Here is an 18,501-nt window from a genome sequence, read left to right on the forward strand (position 1 = left end):
AGTGTGTGTGCGCGTGTGTGTGTGCGTTACCTGGTCGTACTCGGACGACGACACCATGAAGAGAATCGACGTGATCCCGTCGAAACACTGAAACCACTTCTGCCTCTGCGACCTCTGCCCTCCGACGTCCACCATCTTGAAAGGAATCTTCTTGATGACAAAGTCGTGCTCGACGATTCCCTTCGTCGCCTTCCTCGCGAACAAAATGTCCTGCTTGCTCGGGCTATAGCTCTGAAAATGGGAGGGAGCCATTTCATTATTTTTTTCGCAATCAACTGAAAGACGCAATGAGGCGACGCAGACCGAAGCTCGGCGCGGACCAGTGACTGTGACTGTGACTCACCAGTTGTCCAATACGATCCAAGTTATCCAGGAAGTATTTCACTGACTCACTCTGCAGACAGGGAGAGAAAGAGCAACAACCCATTACAGCGGAAAAGGGGAAGTTAGTCATCTTGTTTACACGTGAAACCGAGTTTAAAAGACGAATGACAAAGTTAAATCACTTTCATTTCTCGTATTTTCTCCCTATTTCCTTCTCATGTCTCACAAGCTGTGGTCACTGATTTAATAATACACCAGCCGACGCAGCACAGTACAGAAAAACATGTGACCCGGACATAATCACATCAACCCCACAGTACTCTTTGAAACCCACGCTGCCACTGCGTGCAGCGGGCGCGCTCGATCTGTATCGCAGGGAATCCTCGTGAATCCATAACCGCAAACTGAAGAGACTCTGAAGTTATGTGATTAATCATAACTGTGTTTACATGGGCCGCGTTCTTATCGGCGTTGACTCTAATCACATTAAGTGAACTCCATCACACTGTCACCCAGAAACAGAAGCGTCTCTCTCACACCGTGAAGCTCACAGATCCACATGCTAATGTTGCCTTTTTTATTAACAATGGAACAAATTGGTAATTTTTAAAATGGTCGCCTCACTGAGAATTACAGTATCTCCAGACTCATCGCAGCTTTACGCAGCATTGTTGAGTGTTTTTCAGGAACCATTTTCTTTCTCTGGGCCACAAACTTCAAATATCCTCAAGCGTGGTTCCAACAGCAGCGTTTTATTTCTTTTTATGCAAATAAGCTCAGATTAAGCCGCTAAAAAGCAGGCAAACAAAGAGCCACATATTCCCCTGCGGGCTGGTGGAGACCAAAACAAAGCTAGAAGTAGATTTAACATTGGATTTATGACTTGGGTTTTGGGGTTTTTTCCCACAAATCTTTGCTTATTTAAATGTACAGAGGTTGCAGAGACACAGTTTCATTCGTTACCTCCGCCAAGGAGATTATGTTTTCACCCGTGTCTGTTTGTTTGTTTGTTAGCAGAATTAGGATTTTTAAAAAATATTTTCTTTTATCATGTTAAATGACAAATGAATAATTTAGACCAAATTTTTTTTCTTTCATAATTTTCTACTGAAACACCAAGACAACCATGGGCAGATTGTTCAGCCTTGGCGGAAGGGCATGCGCTCCACGCAGTTGTGTTTCTGGGCAATACGAATATTGAATGTTTTTTGCTCTGTTTTTGGTCTCCGCCAACTCCGGAGGGAAACGTCCTTCTCTTCAGCGGCTCCACATCGACCTGTTTTTCAGACACCAACCAGAACGCGGCTGGAGGGATTGTCCCGAGTCAGGCGCGTCCACAAATCGTAAATCTGTATCCTCACACGGGCTCACTCGGACATCTCACAGAAATAATTTGCGGACATTTGCCCATCTCATATACGCAGCCCCTGCGGAAAAGTTGTCTGAAAGCAGCTTGTGCTGCCTGAGTCCATCCGCGGTTTGGTAATGGCCGCGTAGTTTACGGCGGGTTTTCTAGAGATTTGTCCCCGAGGACAAGCCTCCCGCTGCGGGACAGCTGAAACAACGAGCTCCGTAGACACCGTGAGGCTTCGCACAGCTGAGGGGGAGTGGTGATCGCTCTCTGTGGCTTCTTCGCGATGAACGACCCCCGCCTCTATGAAAATATAAATTACCGCCCTCTTTACGACATCAGCCGCGGCAGGAGGACGAATGAGCGGCCCTCCCCAAACGTGGGTCGTCATCCATCACGGTGGACATAGAGTCTGCCTTCGTTATTCTTGCCAACGCAAACGCTGGTGTGGAGCTGCAGTGTGCCGTGAGTGCAGCCTGATGGTTCGGCGTAATGGATTGCACAGTTTGGGGAAGTTTTAAGAGGCCGCTAATTGATTCTGCGAAAAACTATCGGGCAGCCCGGAACAGAGGGGAAAAGTTCCTCTGACGCGCGGCAGCATGATTTGCAGAAGAGTTTGCTGCGGGTGTCAGGTGTAGAATATGTAGTAGAGTAAACATCCAAAACCTCAGGTCCACATTAATACAATACGCACTGTACGTTAAACAAGTGCGTATTCACGTATGTATTTTTACACCTATGATTCATGACAATAGTTTAAACACACACACACGCACACACACACACACACACACACTCAACAGGAAACAGCTGTGTGTGTGAAAACAGAGGGGAGAGACATGGGGGAGGGAGGGATTAGCGAGTCAGACAGAACCGAGTTACAAAGTCATTTTAGCAGTACCATCACACACACACACGCGCACGCACGCACGCACGCACGCACTACAATACATGATTGTTCCTCTTTAAACGTTTTCCAGATTTTTCAGTTCCCGTCACGCTGACCGTACTTTTGGTGTGGCCGTGACATTTGTCTACGTCCCTGACATTGTGCGTTGCGTAACAACCAGGAAACGTGACCCGTGTTCGGGTGAGACGTGACCCCGTGACCCCGCCGCAGTGACCTACAGTGTCACTGCAATAGGAAACAAAGCCCGAACAGCCGGATTGGTTCAGCGGGACGTGAACAGGGGGAGGGGCTGGTCGGAGGGAAGAGCGGAGAGGAGGGGGAATTCCCAGAGATGATGGGATACGCAAACACAGACAGAGACACACACACACACACACACACACACACACGCACACAGAGATCATTTCCACAGACACTTTAACTGCCATCAGCAGAAATGAAACTGCCTGATCATTCATGCAGTGTGGAAGCATCACACTAAATATCAAAAATAAATTCCTTTCATTAGACCGAGGATGACTTTTAGTGCCTTGCAATGCAAATCCACGAGCACTAAAACTGAAAAATGCAGCTGTAGTGTGTGAGTGTGTGTGTGTGTGTGTGTGAGGCTGAATAAGGCACGAGGAATGTCTCCATTCACGGCTTGTATGGGCAGATTAGGGGCTTTATCACAGCAAAGACCTGAATAAACTCACATTCTGTGTTCTACGTGTGTGTGTGTGTGTGTGTGTGTGTGTGTGTGTGTGTGTGTGTGTGTATGGACACAGGTATATGCGTCACTTGCATGTGTGTGTGACTGGGTGTGTGCCACTATTCATTGACCAGTGAAGTCTTTCACTACAAGCGACAGATAGATATTAGCTCACAGTGTGAACACACTGAGTAATAAACCAGGACGCTAACTAACAATTGCCTCATCCATCGATTATTATTCTGTAAATTATGCCAATTAAAAACTTCCCAGAGTCCAAGCAGACCTCTTCAAATTGTCTGATCAACAGTGTAATATTCAAATATACCGAACATGAGGAATGTTTGGCTTTTTCTTCTTGGTAAATCATTGAAATTGTTATCAATATCTCGTTAGTCTGGTTGAGCTCAAACGGATGTTGGATATCGGTGATTTATTAACTCAATTTAACAGATCTCTCCCGGAAACTTTTTTTCAAGGTTTCATTTTTCTTTGTCAAACGTAAAACTCCTGTGAATATCGAACTATTTTGAATTGTCTTAGAGGTTCGGTTCTGAAAATCTAAGGTTAAAAAATAATAATAATAACACACATGCACTCTGTTGTACTGATGTTGTGTTTCCAGGTTTCAGAAATGTCTTTGTTGAGAGCAGTTTTGTCAAAACTTAGATAAATTGTGGAGGAAAAAACTATGTGAAAATAAAACTGGACAATAAAAAAGCAACTTATCAATACTCCGTATATCACTGCGTTGTCGTAAGAGTAAAAGCAGCAACACCAGAAGGAAGAGACGCTCTGTTACAAGGTCCTGCATTAAAACCTTACGTGAGTAAAAACACAAAAGAATTAGATAAAAATATGAAAATATACTTACTATAAACATGGTAAAAGTAAGTTAAAGTACTCATTATGCAGAATGCCCCTTCAGAATAATGATATTAATGGATTTTAAATATTATGTACATGTCATTTTAATGTTAAATTTAACTTGCGTGAAAAATGATTTGTTGGTTATATTTTGTATATTTAATCAATATCTGCAAAGAAGCTACAGCTTTAAAATACTCTGAAACGTTGAGTAGATGTATATAAGTAGTATAACGTGGAATTACTCAAGTAAAAGTACCACAAGACTGTACTATATACTGTATATTTAATCAACATCGGCAAAGCAGCTACAGCTTTAAAATACTCTGAAACATGGAGTAGATGTGTATGAGTCAGACCTCCGTCGGGGGCGTCGAGCGGGGAAGTCTGAACTCGTCCCTCCTTCACTCAGGACGTGTGTGTGTGTGTGTGTGTGTGTGTATCTGTGTGTGTGTGTGTGTGTGTGTGTGTGTGTGTCTGTGCATGTGTTCCAATCCTCCGTCGGGGGCGTCGAGCGGTGAAGTCTGAACTCGTCCCTCCTTCACTCAGGACGTGTGTGTGTGTGTGTGTATCTGTGTGTGTGTGTGTGTGTGTGTGTGTGCATGTGTTCCAATCCTCCGTCGGGGGCGTCGAGCGGTGAAGTCTGAACTCGTCCCTCCTTCACTCAGGATGTGTGTGTGTGTGTGTGTGTGTGTGTGTGTGTGTGTGTGCTGCTGAAGACACCAGCCACCACAGTTCACCGTCACAGCGTGATGATGTACAGTCTTGTTTGTGTCGAGCAGAGGGAGGTTTGCTGTGTTTACGTCCTGTATCAAACCATGTGTTATCTGGGTGTGGCGGGACGCGGGGGGATGCCTGCGAGTCAACAAGATCCCCACGTGTGTGCTCCCTGTCATGATCTCCACCCCCGCCCCCCCTCGCCTCCACCCTGCTCCTCTCTAACTTTCCACTCCCTTCCTCTCTTCCTCTGGTCGGACTCCCCCCCCCCCCCCCCCCCCCTCTCTCTCTCTCTCTCTCTCCGTCCTCCCTCCGCCTCCGTCGGCCCGTGGCCAGGCTCCAGCTGTGCCTGGGAAAAGCCGACTGCGGTATCCCCGGAAAAACCTCTCTCTCTCTCTCTCTCTCTCTCTCTCTCTCTCTCCGAGAGTGGAGAGCGACGGCAGAGACAAAGGGGGGGGGGGGGGAAGGAGAGAAATCGAACCCAGCACATTTACTCCACGGTGGACACCAATTTTAGTTTTTCTTAATCAGAAAGAACAAAACGATACTGACACTCGACACTTTCCCGTCATTGCCGAGCAAAAAGCCTCGTGGATCTTTGGAGAGGGTTACAAATGCCCAGTCCAGGTTTGAAAGAGAGCACTCAAGTCATTTCCTATGAGAAAAAGAAGATAGGATATAACAACATGGGAACAAAACAGGAACACATTGTGCACATTTTTTTTTTCTTTCAGTCACGGGGCCACAAGGAAGTCACCGTGTTATTTCAGGTCTTATTCTGGTAATTGAGTTAATTCCGACTATGGGTCACGCTGACGCTGCAGAAGGAAACACAATGTACATAGGGCCCCTTCAGAATTTCATTTTTCCAAATGAAGTCAAAAAACGTTGCACATGACTCCACACAGAAGAGAGCACGTAACGTGGCCCCTGGGGGAGCTAACCAAGCATCGGCACCCTCTGGCCAAGTCTCCAGATGAACTGGGCAGCTGCCTGTTAATCTCAGTTGATCTGCACATGCTCTGTTTACATATTTGTGAGCGTGGCCCGCTGCCCATTTAGCCAGTGGGCCTGCACGAGAATTAGTCGCAGAACGACAGAAGAAGGGGTGTTGTTTTTTTTTTTACCAGCGGCTGAGGAAACTCCCCCTCCGGTGCATTCAAAGCCCTTCAGGATATTATAGATTTGACCTCCGTCAAGACGGTGAAATGTGATCGGTTCGCTCCGTCTGCGTGTTTTGTTTGCTTGTGAGCAGGATTAGTAAAAAAAAAGTTACGGACACATTTGCATGAATATTTGGTGAAAGATAGGTCTCAGGCATGGCAACAGGTGATTAAAGGGGACGTATCATGCTCATATTCGGGTCCTTAAATTGAATTTGGGTTTATTACTTGAGAAGGTTTACATGCTCTAATGTTCAGTGAACACATCCGTTTCCTCGGACTGTCAGTTCCTGCAGCTCCTCTCTCCAGCCCCCGTCTGAAACACTTGCTTTTAGCTCCTGTCTCTTTAAGGCCCGGTCTGCTCTGATTGGCCGGCTGGCCCCACTTGCGATTGGTCAACTGCCTTCCAGCGCGTGTAGGAAGTGTCGGGGGGGGGGCCGTATCAGACGTGCCTTGTGCACTTCCGTACCACCGTGATGTCACAATGTCACGGAAGAATCGTCCGGACAACCGACGAGGCGTTCAAGGAGCTTTAGGAGTTTTCTGTCGGGGAGAACACTATATAACATACTAGAGGAAAAGGGAAAAACTGAAAAAGCCTAATATGTCTCCTTTAAATTTTTGGGAGGGATCCAGATCAAGTTTGAATGTTCCCCACAGCGAGAGAGGGCAAAGCCTCTCAGGTCTATGATCTCTAAGTGCTCTTGTAATATTAATTTACCAAAATCATACAGCGTATGAAATGATAAGTCATAGACGCTTGTTGTAGCTGCAGACGACAGCGACAAACATCCATCCCAAGGGCAATTTAGAGAGTTGACCTGAGCTGCACGTCTTTGGACTCGGACGTTCAGACGACGGTGTAAAAAATCCTCCTTGTAATATTTCAGGAAGCTTGTCCGACCACTTGTTCATATGTTGATGTATGTTCTGTTGTCTCCCTCTCTCGCCGGAGTCACGTTCCCCGAACTACAGACATGGTGAGAGCAAAAAGTTTTCGCAAGACTCACTAGTCAGCAACACATGTCCGTGTTCTTGTTGCGAGCGAGTGTTTACAGCTGCAGGGACGCTGCATGTGGGACCGGACCAAAATAAACTGCCGTCCAGCGTAACACTGTGACTCACCCACAATAGTTTTTTTGTGGATCCATATGACTCAGAGGGCGGAAAAAAACAATCTCCTTTTTCAGGCCGACACAGGCGATAAGCGTTCGATTCATTTGCTGTTTTTGGTCTTTTTCGGGGGGCGATTTGCGGTGACAGTGAGAAAAAAATGAAATATCTGAGCCAGAAGGACGTGTGCAGGCCTCTGCAGCTGCCTGCCGCATACTGGTTCTATCACACACTGACTCCAGATTAGACAAAGAGGTCTGACCCAAAGCTGTGCGCTGACGTCTTTCTCACTCACACACACACACACACACACACACACACACACAAACGCGCTGTATGTGAAGTGAGTGAGAGAGGCGGAAGTGGCTTCTGTCTGACTCCAGATAGTGCTGGTCACTGATAAACGCCTAAGAAGGTGAAAGGTCAAACCCCGCAGCTCCGAGGCCGCAGCGCCACTTTCGCCGCCGGGGGGGCGCGTACACCGGCAGCCCGAGCCGCCGCATCGCACGGCGACAACGCGAGCAAGCGAGCGGCTGCCGCTGCCGATTCCGCTCATGTCCGACAGACACTGGGGTTTGATGATCGTTCAGAACATTCCGCACATCGGTCAGACACTTGCGGAGGAGAAGTGGTTCTTCCAGCCGTCCCGGCGTTGGTGCGAGTAAATGTGCCATTGTGCGCGTTGGGATTGTATCAAATGTGCTGTAACGAAGACGTTTTTTTAACCTTATTTGATTTTTTTATCAACCCCAATGAAAAAATGCTGCTTTATTTTCTAGTCTAGTGAAAGAAAAAAGAGAAAGAGAAAATCCGCGACGAGTGGTAACCGGCGGTTTTGATCAGCGTGTTTTTTTTCAAAATATTATGGTTTAAACGGAAGAAGAAAAAAAAGAAATTACTCGGAAATCTGCGAGCCATCTGAAATTGGTGCAATGAAAGCAGCAATGAAACTCCTCGGGGGGGGGGGGGGGGCTCCACTTCACCCAGCTCCGTTTCCAGTCAAGAGAAAAAAAATGTGGAAAGTTGCCAGGCAGTGAGAGGGCGAGAGAGCAGAACAACACACTGGCTGCTCCTTCACTGCGCTGACGGCTAAATCATTTTCTCACTTCATCCGTTGACGTTCTACGTGAATCGGTTACCTGGAAGAAAGCTGCTACTCTCCAAACCGCCGGGGCGACGCGGAGGTGTTCCTGGAACCGATTGTATTGTGAAGATTGACTACATGTCAAACCAGACATTTCTGTTTGCCACCCAGACATGCAAAGTCAAGATGAGATTTTCCTACTGATGAATAAGCGAAGTCGGCTGCTGTGACGCGTCATGACTGTGACGCGTCGCCTCGGCCGGTGAGTAATCTGTGAGTCAACACGACCCTCGATGTCGACGTTAGGGGAAAAAGGGCTCATTGACCCCCGGAGGTCGCGACCCTCACTGAGGGGTCAGATGAGGATGATTGGAAAAAGAGAAAAACCTGTTTTTACTAGAGAACATATTAATACACACTGTTTTATTTTCCTTTTTTAAAGACTTTCCACTAATGTTCTCTGGGATTTTTGGTGAGCAACAATATAATTCCTATGGTTTTGATATAGTACAATACCAGAGGCAATTGTTTTCCTTCCATCATTCTAGAGCTGCAACAGTTAATCGATTAGTAATCGATTACTAAATTAATCGCCGACTATTTTGACAATCGATTAATTGGCTCAGGTAGTTTTTATGGAAAAAAAGTCAAAATTCTGATTTCAGCTTCTTCCATATGTTTTGGTTTCTTTGCTCCTCTGTGACAATAAACTAAATATTTGATGTGTGGACAAAAATAAAACATCATCTTGGGGTTTTGGGAAACACGATAGACATTTTTCATCATTTGATGACATTTTTTGGACCAAGCAACTAATCGACTAATCTGGAAAATAATCAACAGATTAATGAATTATGAAATGAATCATTAGTTGCACCCCTACATCATTCCAGCTTATGACGGAGAACTATTTTTTGTTTGTTTTTTATATAATCGACATATTTCTGTTTAAATCAACACATGGAGGATTATGAATTGGTTATTCACTGTCACCATAATCAGCTACAACAGCTCATCCACCACCAGCACCAAACTAAATCCCTGACACCACATGCTTCACCTGAGAGCGCACGGAATCTAGCGCACAAGCAGAAAAGTCTGACTAAAGAAATAAAAGAAATGCTAAAATATGACCAAAGCTTCTGAAAAATGTAAAAAAAACCAAACATAATAGTCATAATTGGGGGAAAAATCGGGGATTATTGTAGAGTTAAATACCAATACAGGGGCACTAGAGACCATCTGACGAGCGTGCGTGGGTGCGTGAGACCTCCCCTCCTCATCCACTCACCAGTTGGAACTCGGCGCGCCGCGTGTACGCCTCCCGCACGCCGGCGTCGGCCCACAGCGCGCTCAGCGCCATCACGTACAGCTGGAACTCGCCGGGCTCCACGCCCGTGGCGCCCACGCGGCCCTCCCACGACATCACCAGCATGCCCTGCTTCTCGTTCTCGCAGCTCTGCCAGCCGATGCCCAGCTTGTCGCGGGCGTCCACCAGCACGCGCATTCCCTGCACAACAAGACGCACAACAAGCGGTGAGACGACTGTGAACCACACGGACACGCTCATCACGGGGAGCTCACACTGCACGCGCCGCTTTCTGAGGGAGACATGGACAGCGGGTGTCGTTTAACGAGTAAACATGAAGGAACTTAACATGTCTGTGACTTAAAAACACACACACACACACACACACACACACTCGAACACGTGCGTGTGTGGTTTTCTGATGAAAACCATTGGCACTGATCTGCATGGGAGGTCTGCTCCTGACTGATCAAAGTCGCCAACACACACACACACACACACACACACACACACACACACACACACACACACACACACACACACACACACACACACACACACACACACACACACACACACACACACACACACACACACACACACACACACACACACACACACACACACACACACACACACACACAGATATTCAATGTTTTCTGTCTGTTCCTTCATTTGTCGTTTCTTCATCCATCCTCTCCACAGCCCACTCCCATGTGTCCTGTGTTCCACTCTTCCGGTGACACTTCTCATTTGTATCTCACCATCTGATGCTTTTTAATGATCTCGTTTATTTCCCTGGTAGTTTTGTTGCTCGTTGATCTCACAACATAGTTTTTCTCTAGAGTCGACCGGCACATTTCATTGCACGCTCCGGTTCAAAATGAACTGTATCGACACGGATGTTTGTGTGATCGTCTAGTTTTGTACATTCATAGATGTGTGTGTGTGTGTGTGTGTGTGTGTGTGTGTGTGTGTGTGTGTGTGTGTGTGTTGCTGCTTTGAGGAAAATGTCCGGACTTCCGTTCATGGCTGAAGTAGATCTGCAACAGTTAATCGATTAGTAATCGATTAGTAAATGAATCGCCAACTATTTTGATAATTGTTTAAGGTAGTTTTTATGAAAATAAAGTCACAATTCTCTGATTTCTGCTTCTTAAATGTGAATATTTTCTGGTTTCTTTGCTCCTCTGTGACAGTGAACCTGAATGTCCTCTGCGTGTGGACGAAACAAAACATCGTCCTGGGGTTTGGGGGAAACACGATTGTCATTTTTTAACCATTTTATGACATTTTATGACAAAATAACCAAACAACTAATCGATTAATCGAGAGAAATAAACGACCGATTAAGCGATTATCAAAAGAATCGTTGTTCAGCTCACGAAGTGGAACTCATTGGAATGTCACAGGCCTTCATAGGAAGACGCCTTGCCGATACCCTGCACCTTACTTGTTCTCTGTTTGTTTGTGTGTTTGTTTTTGTCGTAATCCTTGTAGTAAGTGAAAAATACGATAAAAACATGTTTAAAAAAAGGAAAAAGAATCGTCAGTTGCAGCCCTGATCTGAAGGCCGCTCCTCTGCGAGGTGTGCGTCCACCAGTGACTCGTGACTCAGCTGTCTCTTGTGCAATAGTCCAGTTTGTTTGTTTGCCCGGTTTGACTTCAGGAGGTTTCACACAACACCCACGTCCCCTGACGAAGCTCGACAGAGACAAACAAAGGAGGCGACGCCCCCTCCTCCGGGGAGACAAAGAGTAATCCTCTGAATGTGAACTCGTTGTGTCGTTCCTGTCATCCTCGTGGGCCCTCACGTGCCGGTCGTGGACTTTGCCGATTGTCCTGCGGGTCTGGATTTGCGTTTCGACGTTAATGACCTTTGGCGTTTGCCGTCTTCGGCCCCTCTCTTATTTTTCGATATTCGCTTCACTTCCTGATCCTCCTCTGTCTCCCGCTTCCCCCGGTTGCCAACGCCTGCGGCTCGTCGGCCCCTCTCCCTTTTTTGGCGTTCAGCCTCTGCGTTTCCCTTCTCGACTCTGCCAGGTCGGCTTCTTCACTTTGTTAATTTCCTCGTTTCCCAGTGTGATCCGTTTCCTCCTTTTGTCTGTCATCCGTCGTTTTCCTTACCCGACCTTTGGACTGACTCCCGTGCACCGGAAATACAATCAGAGACCCCGCTTCTGTTTGTTGTTGACCGTGACTCCGTCTCTTGAGTCATTTGGATCCTCGTCTGTTTCTTTTGGACCTGGGCGACACGTGTGTGTGTGTGTTTGTGTGTGTGTGTGTGTGTGTGTGTGTGTGTGGGGTCTGCCCGCGACGCCCCTTCGTGACTAAGTGCTGCGGTGTGTGTTTTTCTTTTAGGTCTGATCGCTCATTTACGACTTCATCTTCTCTGAGAGACAGACAGACGACGACCTAAGCGACTGAAGACAATCCCAGAATGTGATGAGTGTCATACGCGAATGCACGCACGCACGCACGCACGCACGCACGCACGCACGCACGCACGCACGCACGCACGCACGCACGCACGCACGCTGCTGGTGATATCCCAAACTGAGAGTGACTGTGCGGGAGCCCGGAGTCACATCCGCTCATCACCGTTGTCCATGAATCCAACACGAGCCTCCATCAGTTCACTAATGTGCGTGTTCGTTGCATAATCCACTTTGCCCTCGTCTGCCTCACTTCCTGTGTGCCTGCGCGTTTTCGAAAAGGGCCTTTTTTCAGTCCACGGACAGTGAGTTCCCCTGCACAGTTTACATTCCTACTCCGAACACGCCGGCGCCGCATCGCTCCGACCAGGTCCGTCCCGCTTCAGGGCCTCCTCCGCATTCTGCCTCTCCGCTTCGTTCTCTTCTCTTTTTTCTTGCCCAAATTTGGAGCACAACACACCAGAGAGGGTCCTTTTTCTGGAAACAATATTTCGACTCGGGCATTAAAGGTGACCCTGTTCCACTCGTACGGTCTGGAAGTGGCACGCCATCAATTTCGATGCGGCTGGAGAAACACTCGGGACGACGAGAGAGATTAGGGAAAAAAATGGAAATAATGGAAATGAGGCATAAACTGTCCTTTTCCTTGTTGGTATTCTGGATGTGTTGCCTTACAGATCATTGGGTATTATAGAAAGGACTATCATAACCTTTATTCTGGTGGACTACGTGCGTTTTTCCTTCGTGTATCATAGTCAAAATTCCACAACTGCCTCTGCAAACTCAAGTATAAATTGGCCGAATCCCAGTTTCCTCAACTTTGTCGTCTGTGTGAAGAGGACCTCAAGTTGGACTCGACTTCCCTCATGAATGCCAGATTAGTTTTTTTGCGTCACTTGGAGGCTGTAGGTTTATTCCGCGTCCTTTCACGTGACGCGGCCTCCGTCTATTGGTCTGTTGGACATCTACAGCAGGCGTCGCTCACGTCTCACAAGCAGGACCACGAGTGTGCAGTACAGGGACTACTTCCCCACGCCAAAAGGTTTGATCTGAACTCAACCTCACCCCCTTCCACTCCACGGTCAGCTGTTCGTGGACGGAAACGCCGGTCTGAGGCGGAAGAGGCTTCGACAAAAGACTGGCTCTCGGTGTTTTTCTCTTCTAGGGTCACTGGCCCCAAAATGACGCCTGCGCTTGCTGCTTGTATTTGTACGTGGCCGGGGGGGGGGGGGGGGGGCATTGTGAGCAGAGTCCTACAGTAGCCGGCTGGGAGTGTCGGAGGACGTCTGTCACCAGCTTTTTTTTCGGTAATAAAACGGCAGCCGGCTTCTCCTGCATCGATTTTGCACGTGGTTCACTCAAGAGTGGAACGCCGGGAGACGGAGATCACCGCGCACCGTACGGCAAACATGAGAAAACTGCTGGAATAAAATATACAATCATAACCTGAGTGCTGAGTGAGTGGTTAAACTCTATAATCTGAAATCAACATAAACAGTGAACACTGTCAACACCCAAAGAACGAAGATGTGTATATATATGTGTATATATATATATATATATATATATATATATGTATATAGATATATATATATATACAGCCCTTGAGTATATTCAAATGGGTTTATTAACTTATGAATTCCATCGTATTTCTTCCAAGAGAAGGAATACAAGCTTCAATAAATCTCTTTTCTTTGTCTTTTCTTTTTTTGGGGGGGGGGGGGGAAATTAAAGGAAATTTGGCGAATAAGCAGGACTGAGCTAAATCCATTTTTCTGTGAACAACTGTGAACTTGTGACTTCGCCCATGTTTTACGGGGGCTGGGAGAGTTCGGTCAAGCGGCACAGCGACGATGATGAACAGACAAGTGCTGGAAAAGGAGATAAGGGGAAAAAAATATATCTCGGCCCACTCCTAAGTCTGAAGCTGTTCCCCCTAATGGCGCCGTGCTCATGTGTGGCGCGCGCGGCTCGACGGACTCAGCTCGCCGCAGGCTGCAGCTTTTCGCCACCAACATTGAGGACCAGTGGTTTTTAAACTCGTGAGAAGTGAACGCTTCCACTTTGACGGGGATTACTTACTGCAGAGGTGTAATCACGGACACACTCAAGGTGCAGGACCCCACCTGAGCTCTGAGACACGCACACACACGCACACACGCACACACATGCACACACACACACACACACACACACACACACACACCTGTGTATTCCCTTACAGCTTTATCCCTCCTTCCTCCCTGCTTTGTTTTCCTTCTCTGTCATTAGGCCCCCTTGAAGGGTGTGTGTGTGTGTGTGTGTGTGTGTGTGTGTGTGTGTGTAAAGATGTAGGTTGCAGCTGCCCAGTCAACCCACCATAAGTTCACACGTTGTGTGTTATTCATTATTACAAACTAGTAGATCTTCACCCCCACGTCTATAGTTGCGAATAAATAGTTTCTACTTGGTTTTGCATGTTTCACATTACACCAATTAAAACTGTGGTTTCAGTCGAACACATGCACCCGTTTCATTTTAGTGCGAGACGCCAGAGTTCACAAGGACACAGGAATATGTCGCGCTGAATTTGGGGGCAAACGCGACTAAAATGATGCACAGGACACGTTCAATAAATGTCCGGGTGCATTCGACAATATTTGGAGTGTTGCCTTTGAATATTTAACTAAACTGTAAATATCATATAGACGTTTGAAACATACCGCACAAAACAGTTCATGTTTGCAGTGTTGTTTTTTCTCTTGTGACTGTAAAATAATCTTCTTTGGGTTTTGCACAGTTTCAGATAAATAAATAAATAAATAGCAAATTGTTGACATCACAAAAGGACTTATTGATGAATTCATAATCGAATGAATGTCATCTTTATCTTGCCTGTAAATCAGGCGGCCTACAGCGTTGACCAAAATGATTTTTAACAACCTTGAAGCTATATGCACGTTAATCAACCAATCAGTCAATGCACAGACAACTTATTGGTTATATTTTTTGCTTCTCTTTAGTGTCTGTGACAGAAAACCTGTCACTTTTGTTTGAAACGGTCCAACAGAAAGAAACTAACGTGTCAGCTGTAGTGGACGTAATGTAGGTTTCACCATGTTCTGGTATTTCACAGCCCAAACAAGAATCAGTTATCCCAAGAAAATGACTGACGGACCAGTCAGTGATGGAAAGAACCCTCTGATTGTTGTCTGGTGTTTCCCCCTCTTTACTGGTAAATTGAATAATTCTGGATTCTGGCCTGTCAGTCAGCAAAAAAATGAAATCAAATAAAAAAGCAAGACGTCACTTTAGATATTTTCCCACTCTTTCCTGGCATTTTACGACCGGATTCATTGGAAAGTCTGGGAATTAGAGGGAGGTTGTAATTGTTACTAGAACAACTGTTACTTGGAGAAAGTCGTGACTGTGGTATTGTTGTTGTTTAATGAGATAAGACGTTTCTCAGGATGCTGGACAGCGACGGGGCGAGTGAAGGGATTACAGGCCATCAAGTGTCATCAAGTTCATATTTCATATATAAGATGGTGCAAATGCACTTACTTTTATCTCTGAATGTGGGCAGGGCAGACATTTGTGCCACCCTGGAGAAAACAAACATTTCCTCTATAATAGCATACTTTGCTTGATTTTGCCACTTCTCTCTGCTCCTACTGTAAATATCGTATATTGTGTTTTTCTCATGCACGCTATATAAAAATGGACGAAGTTACGGGGTCCGGAAAATGAAGCCAATGCGGTCAGAGGTGCCTGAAGCCTGTATTCTCTGGAATCGCCAGCAGAGGGCGACTCACTGTTTGCAAAAAAAAGTCCGTTTCTACAGAAGCCCATGAGAAAAATAACGTCAGTAAACATTTTCTTGAAGATTTTATGATCTCATGCGCTAATTTCAAGTCCTCTCCGATACAACATGATGTTCATTTTGTAAACTGTGTTGTCAGATAGAGTGAAATACCACTGGAACGTGGACGCATCTCGATTGACTGCTGGTACCGTCCAATCGGTGCATGGTCGCAGGTGTAAGTGGGCGCGCCATAGCCAGACTAACGCTCAAATACATATTTGTCTGGGACCTCTCGGTTCGTTTATCAGTTTCCGAGAGGCGTTACCAACGGACGCAGATGAATCATGCGACGCCTGTTGAGCATCGCAAGAAAATGTCAAAAGACCAGAGCAGAGAGCAGACGCCTGTGACGACGATACCACCTTGTCTGTGAACGAGCGTTGCCATTTTTGTGGGAGACACTTGAAGGTAAACGAGCTCTTTTAGTCCAATGCTCGTTCATCAACGGCGGCAGCCATCTTGGTTGTTTACAAAAGTCAGAAAATGCTACACTTGAGGCCCCCCCCCCCCCCCCCCCCCCCCAAAAAAACCGCAGTTAACCAACCACGTCGAGTCACGGTGGGCTGCCACTTGGGTTTTTTCTGCAGTTTACATGGTGGTGGAGTGTATCGAGATAGTGTTGGTGGGTCTCTGTTCTGATCGGGGCCCCTGACAGGCCGCCACTGTGTGCTGGTATTCAGGGGGGGGGGGGCAGAATCCTGCACACTGGCTCTTATCATCCTCGGTCTGGGCTGTGTGGCACTCAGGGCGGATGTGCTCATCCCTTAGGAATAGTCCGGTATTGTTAGCTGGCGAAGGAGGTGCAGCCATGACAGCAAACAAAGGAAGAGCACGCACGCACGCGCACACACACACACACACACACACACACACACACACACACACACTCTTTCACCTCAGGTTAAAAATATGTACTATGTCAACAAACCCCTCTGTGTGGTTCAAGAAGGTTCTTAATATATATACATATATATGTATATATATATATATATATATATACATATATATACACATGATATATATATATATATCAAAATAAGACCCAAACCAAGACGTGTTGCCAGCAAAGATTGTCAAAGTAGAAGACCAAACTTTGGGCTCCAGGTGACGAGGGCCCTCCATCACTCCGACCCGTGGCGTCTTACCTTCAGTATATTCTCATAGATCGTGTCCCGGAAGTCCAGCAGCGCCTTGTGGTCGAACTCCTGCCCGTTGATGATGCGCATCTGCTTGAGGAATGTGGACTTTCCGCTCTCGCCGGCGCCGAGCAGCAGGATCTTCACCAGCCGGCGCACGGCCCTCCTCTCGCGGGCGAGCATCGCGTCGATCTCGCGGCTCCGGCGTCGCGCCTCGCGCTCCTGCGCCGCGTCGCGCTCCCGGCCGCGCTCCTTGCCGCCGCCCGGCTCCCTGCCGGCGTCGGCCGGCAGCAGGCAGCGGCTCAGGGTGCGGACCACCCCCGACATGGCGAGTCGTGGGAACGGAACGGATGAAAAAGAAGAAAAAAAAAAGGGGGAAAAAGTTCAGCCCAGACCTCAAATGCTCATTGCAGGCTGTGCCCTCTCCGCCGGGGTGGAAACGACCCAGAGCCGGTTACATCCACCCGATGGATTAGAACGTTTCCCCGCGGATGAACAAGTCAAAAGTGCTACATTTAGATGGAGAAGCGCTGGTCCAGTCTCCAGCCGGCGCACAGCCCGTGTCCATCTTGGTTACACCGCGCCATCAACAACAACAACAACAACAACAACAACAACAACAACAGAATCAAAACAGGACAATGTTCCAAGAAGTTTTTTCCAAGTTCAGATGTTGGAGTCCGTCCGGCGCAGAGTCAGATGCGCAGTGTAGAGGCGAGCGAGCCAGTGTGTGTGTGTGTGTGTGTGTGTGTGTGTGTGCGTGTGTCCGTCCAGCCGACGCGCAACAATAGTAGAATGTGAGAGACTCCCACCGTCCGAGCTCCACACACACACACAGACAGAGGTTTGTGAACTTGGGCAGCGGAGGGAGAGGGAGCGAGGGGACGGTCACAGCGACATGACGGTGGAGGGCTGGCTGGCTGGGTGGGGGTGCACTACCGGAGCTCTCCGCCAGAGGGCGCCGCGGAGTCGATACACCGAAGATTTCAGTTTGAATAAAACTTGTTAAAGTATAAATTGTGTGTAGACTGCTGCTACAGTTTACCTGATGATGACATTGACTACATTGACTGTTAAAAAGAAGATAATAAATCTCTCAGTCATCTTTTCCTAGCTCTAATTTTGTAAAAACTATTGTAATCTTTCCATTTAAACTGTCATAATGTATTTTGAATGTAAAGACCCCGACATTAATATCTTATGACTTATAACAATAATTTGCTTTGACACATTTTAAGTTGATGTATTTTTTGTTTATATTTTTGAGTTTATACAGTATATATGAATGTTTGAATGTTTAATTTTTTATGTTTGCTGTTTTTCTTGGTAACTGCCATACAAGCTGCTGGATGTCTAATTTTCCCTCAGATCAATAAAGTATTTACATCTTTCTTTGGCACTATTGTAAAGGTGAGGATTATAATGAGATTTTTTAAATTTATTATTCATGAATTTTTGTAATGTTACCAATATTTTCTCTTTTTTTTGTCAAGGTTTTAGACTTCTTATAAATGCTCTGAAATTTCATAAAAACAACACATTATTACATTGATACAT

General features: G+C 46.6%; 1 protein-coding gene across 3 annotated transcripts in view; it reads right to left on the reverse strand.

Annotated features, from left to right (window-relative positions):
* gna12a (guanine nucleotide binding protein (G protein) alpha 12a) overlaps positions 1 to 18,000 on the reverse strand; it is a 20,015-nt gene extending 2,015 nt beyond the window's left edge. The window contains exons 1-4 of one of the 3 annotated variants that reach the window (XM_035638013.2): positions 16,954 to 18,000; positions 9,512 to 9,730; positions 344 to 394; positions 31 to 231 (exon numbers count right to left, since the gene is read on the reverse strand). In XM_035638013.2, the coding sequence (XP_035493906.1) occupies positions 31 to 231; positions 344 to 394; positions 9,512 to 9,730; positions 16,954 to 17,271 (789 nt within the window). In that variant the 5' untranslated portion in view covers positions 17,272 to 18,000. Of the gene's footprint in view, positions 1 to 30; positions 232 to 343; positions 395 to 9,511; positions 9,731 to 10,982; positions 11,715 to 16,953 lie in introns of those variants that run through there. The other 2 variants (XM_047333686.1, XM_035638014.2) reach the window with 2 other exon arrangements.
* Between the last annotated feature and the right edge of the window lie 501 nt (positions 18,001 to 18,501).

This window comes from Scophthalmus maximus, chromosome 8 (genome assembly GCF_022379125.1).
Source record: "Scophthalmus maximus strain ysfricsl-2021 chromosome 8, ASM2237912v1, whole genome shotgun sequence".
NCBI lineage: Eukaryota > Metazoa > Chordata > Actinopteri > Pleuronectiformes > Scophthalmidae > Scophthalmus > Scophthalmus maximus.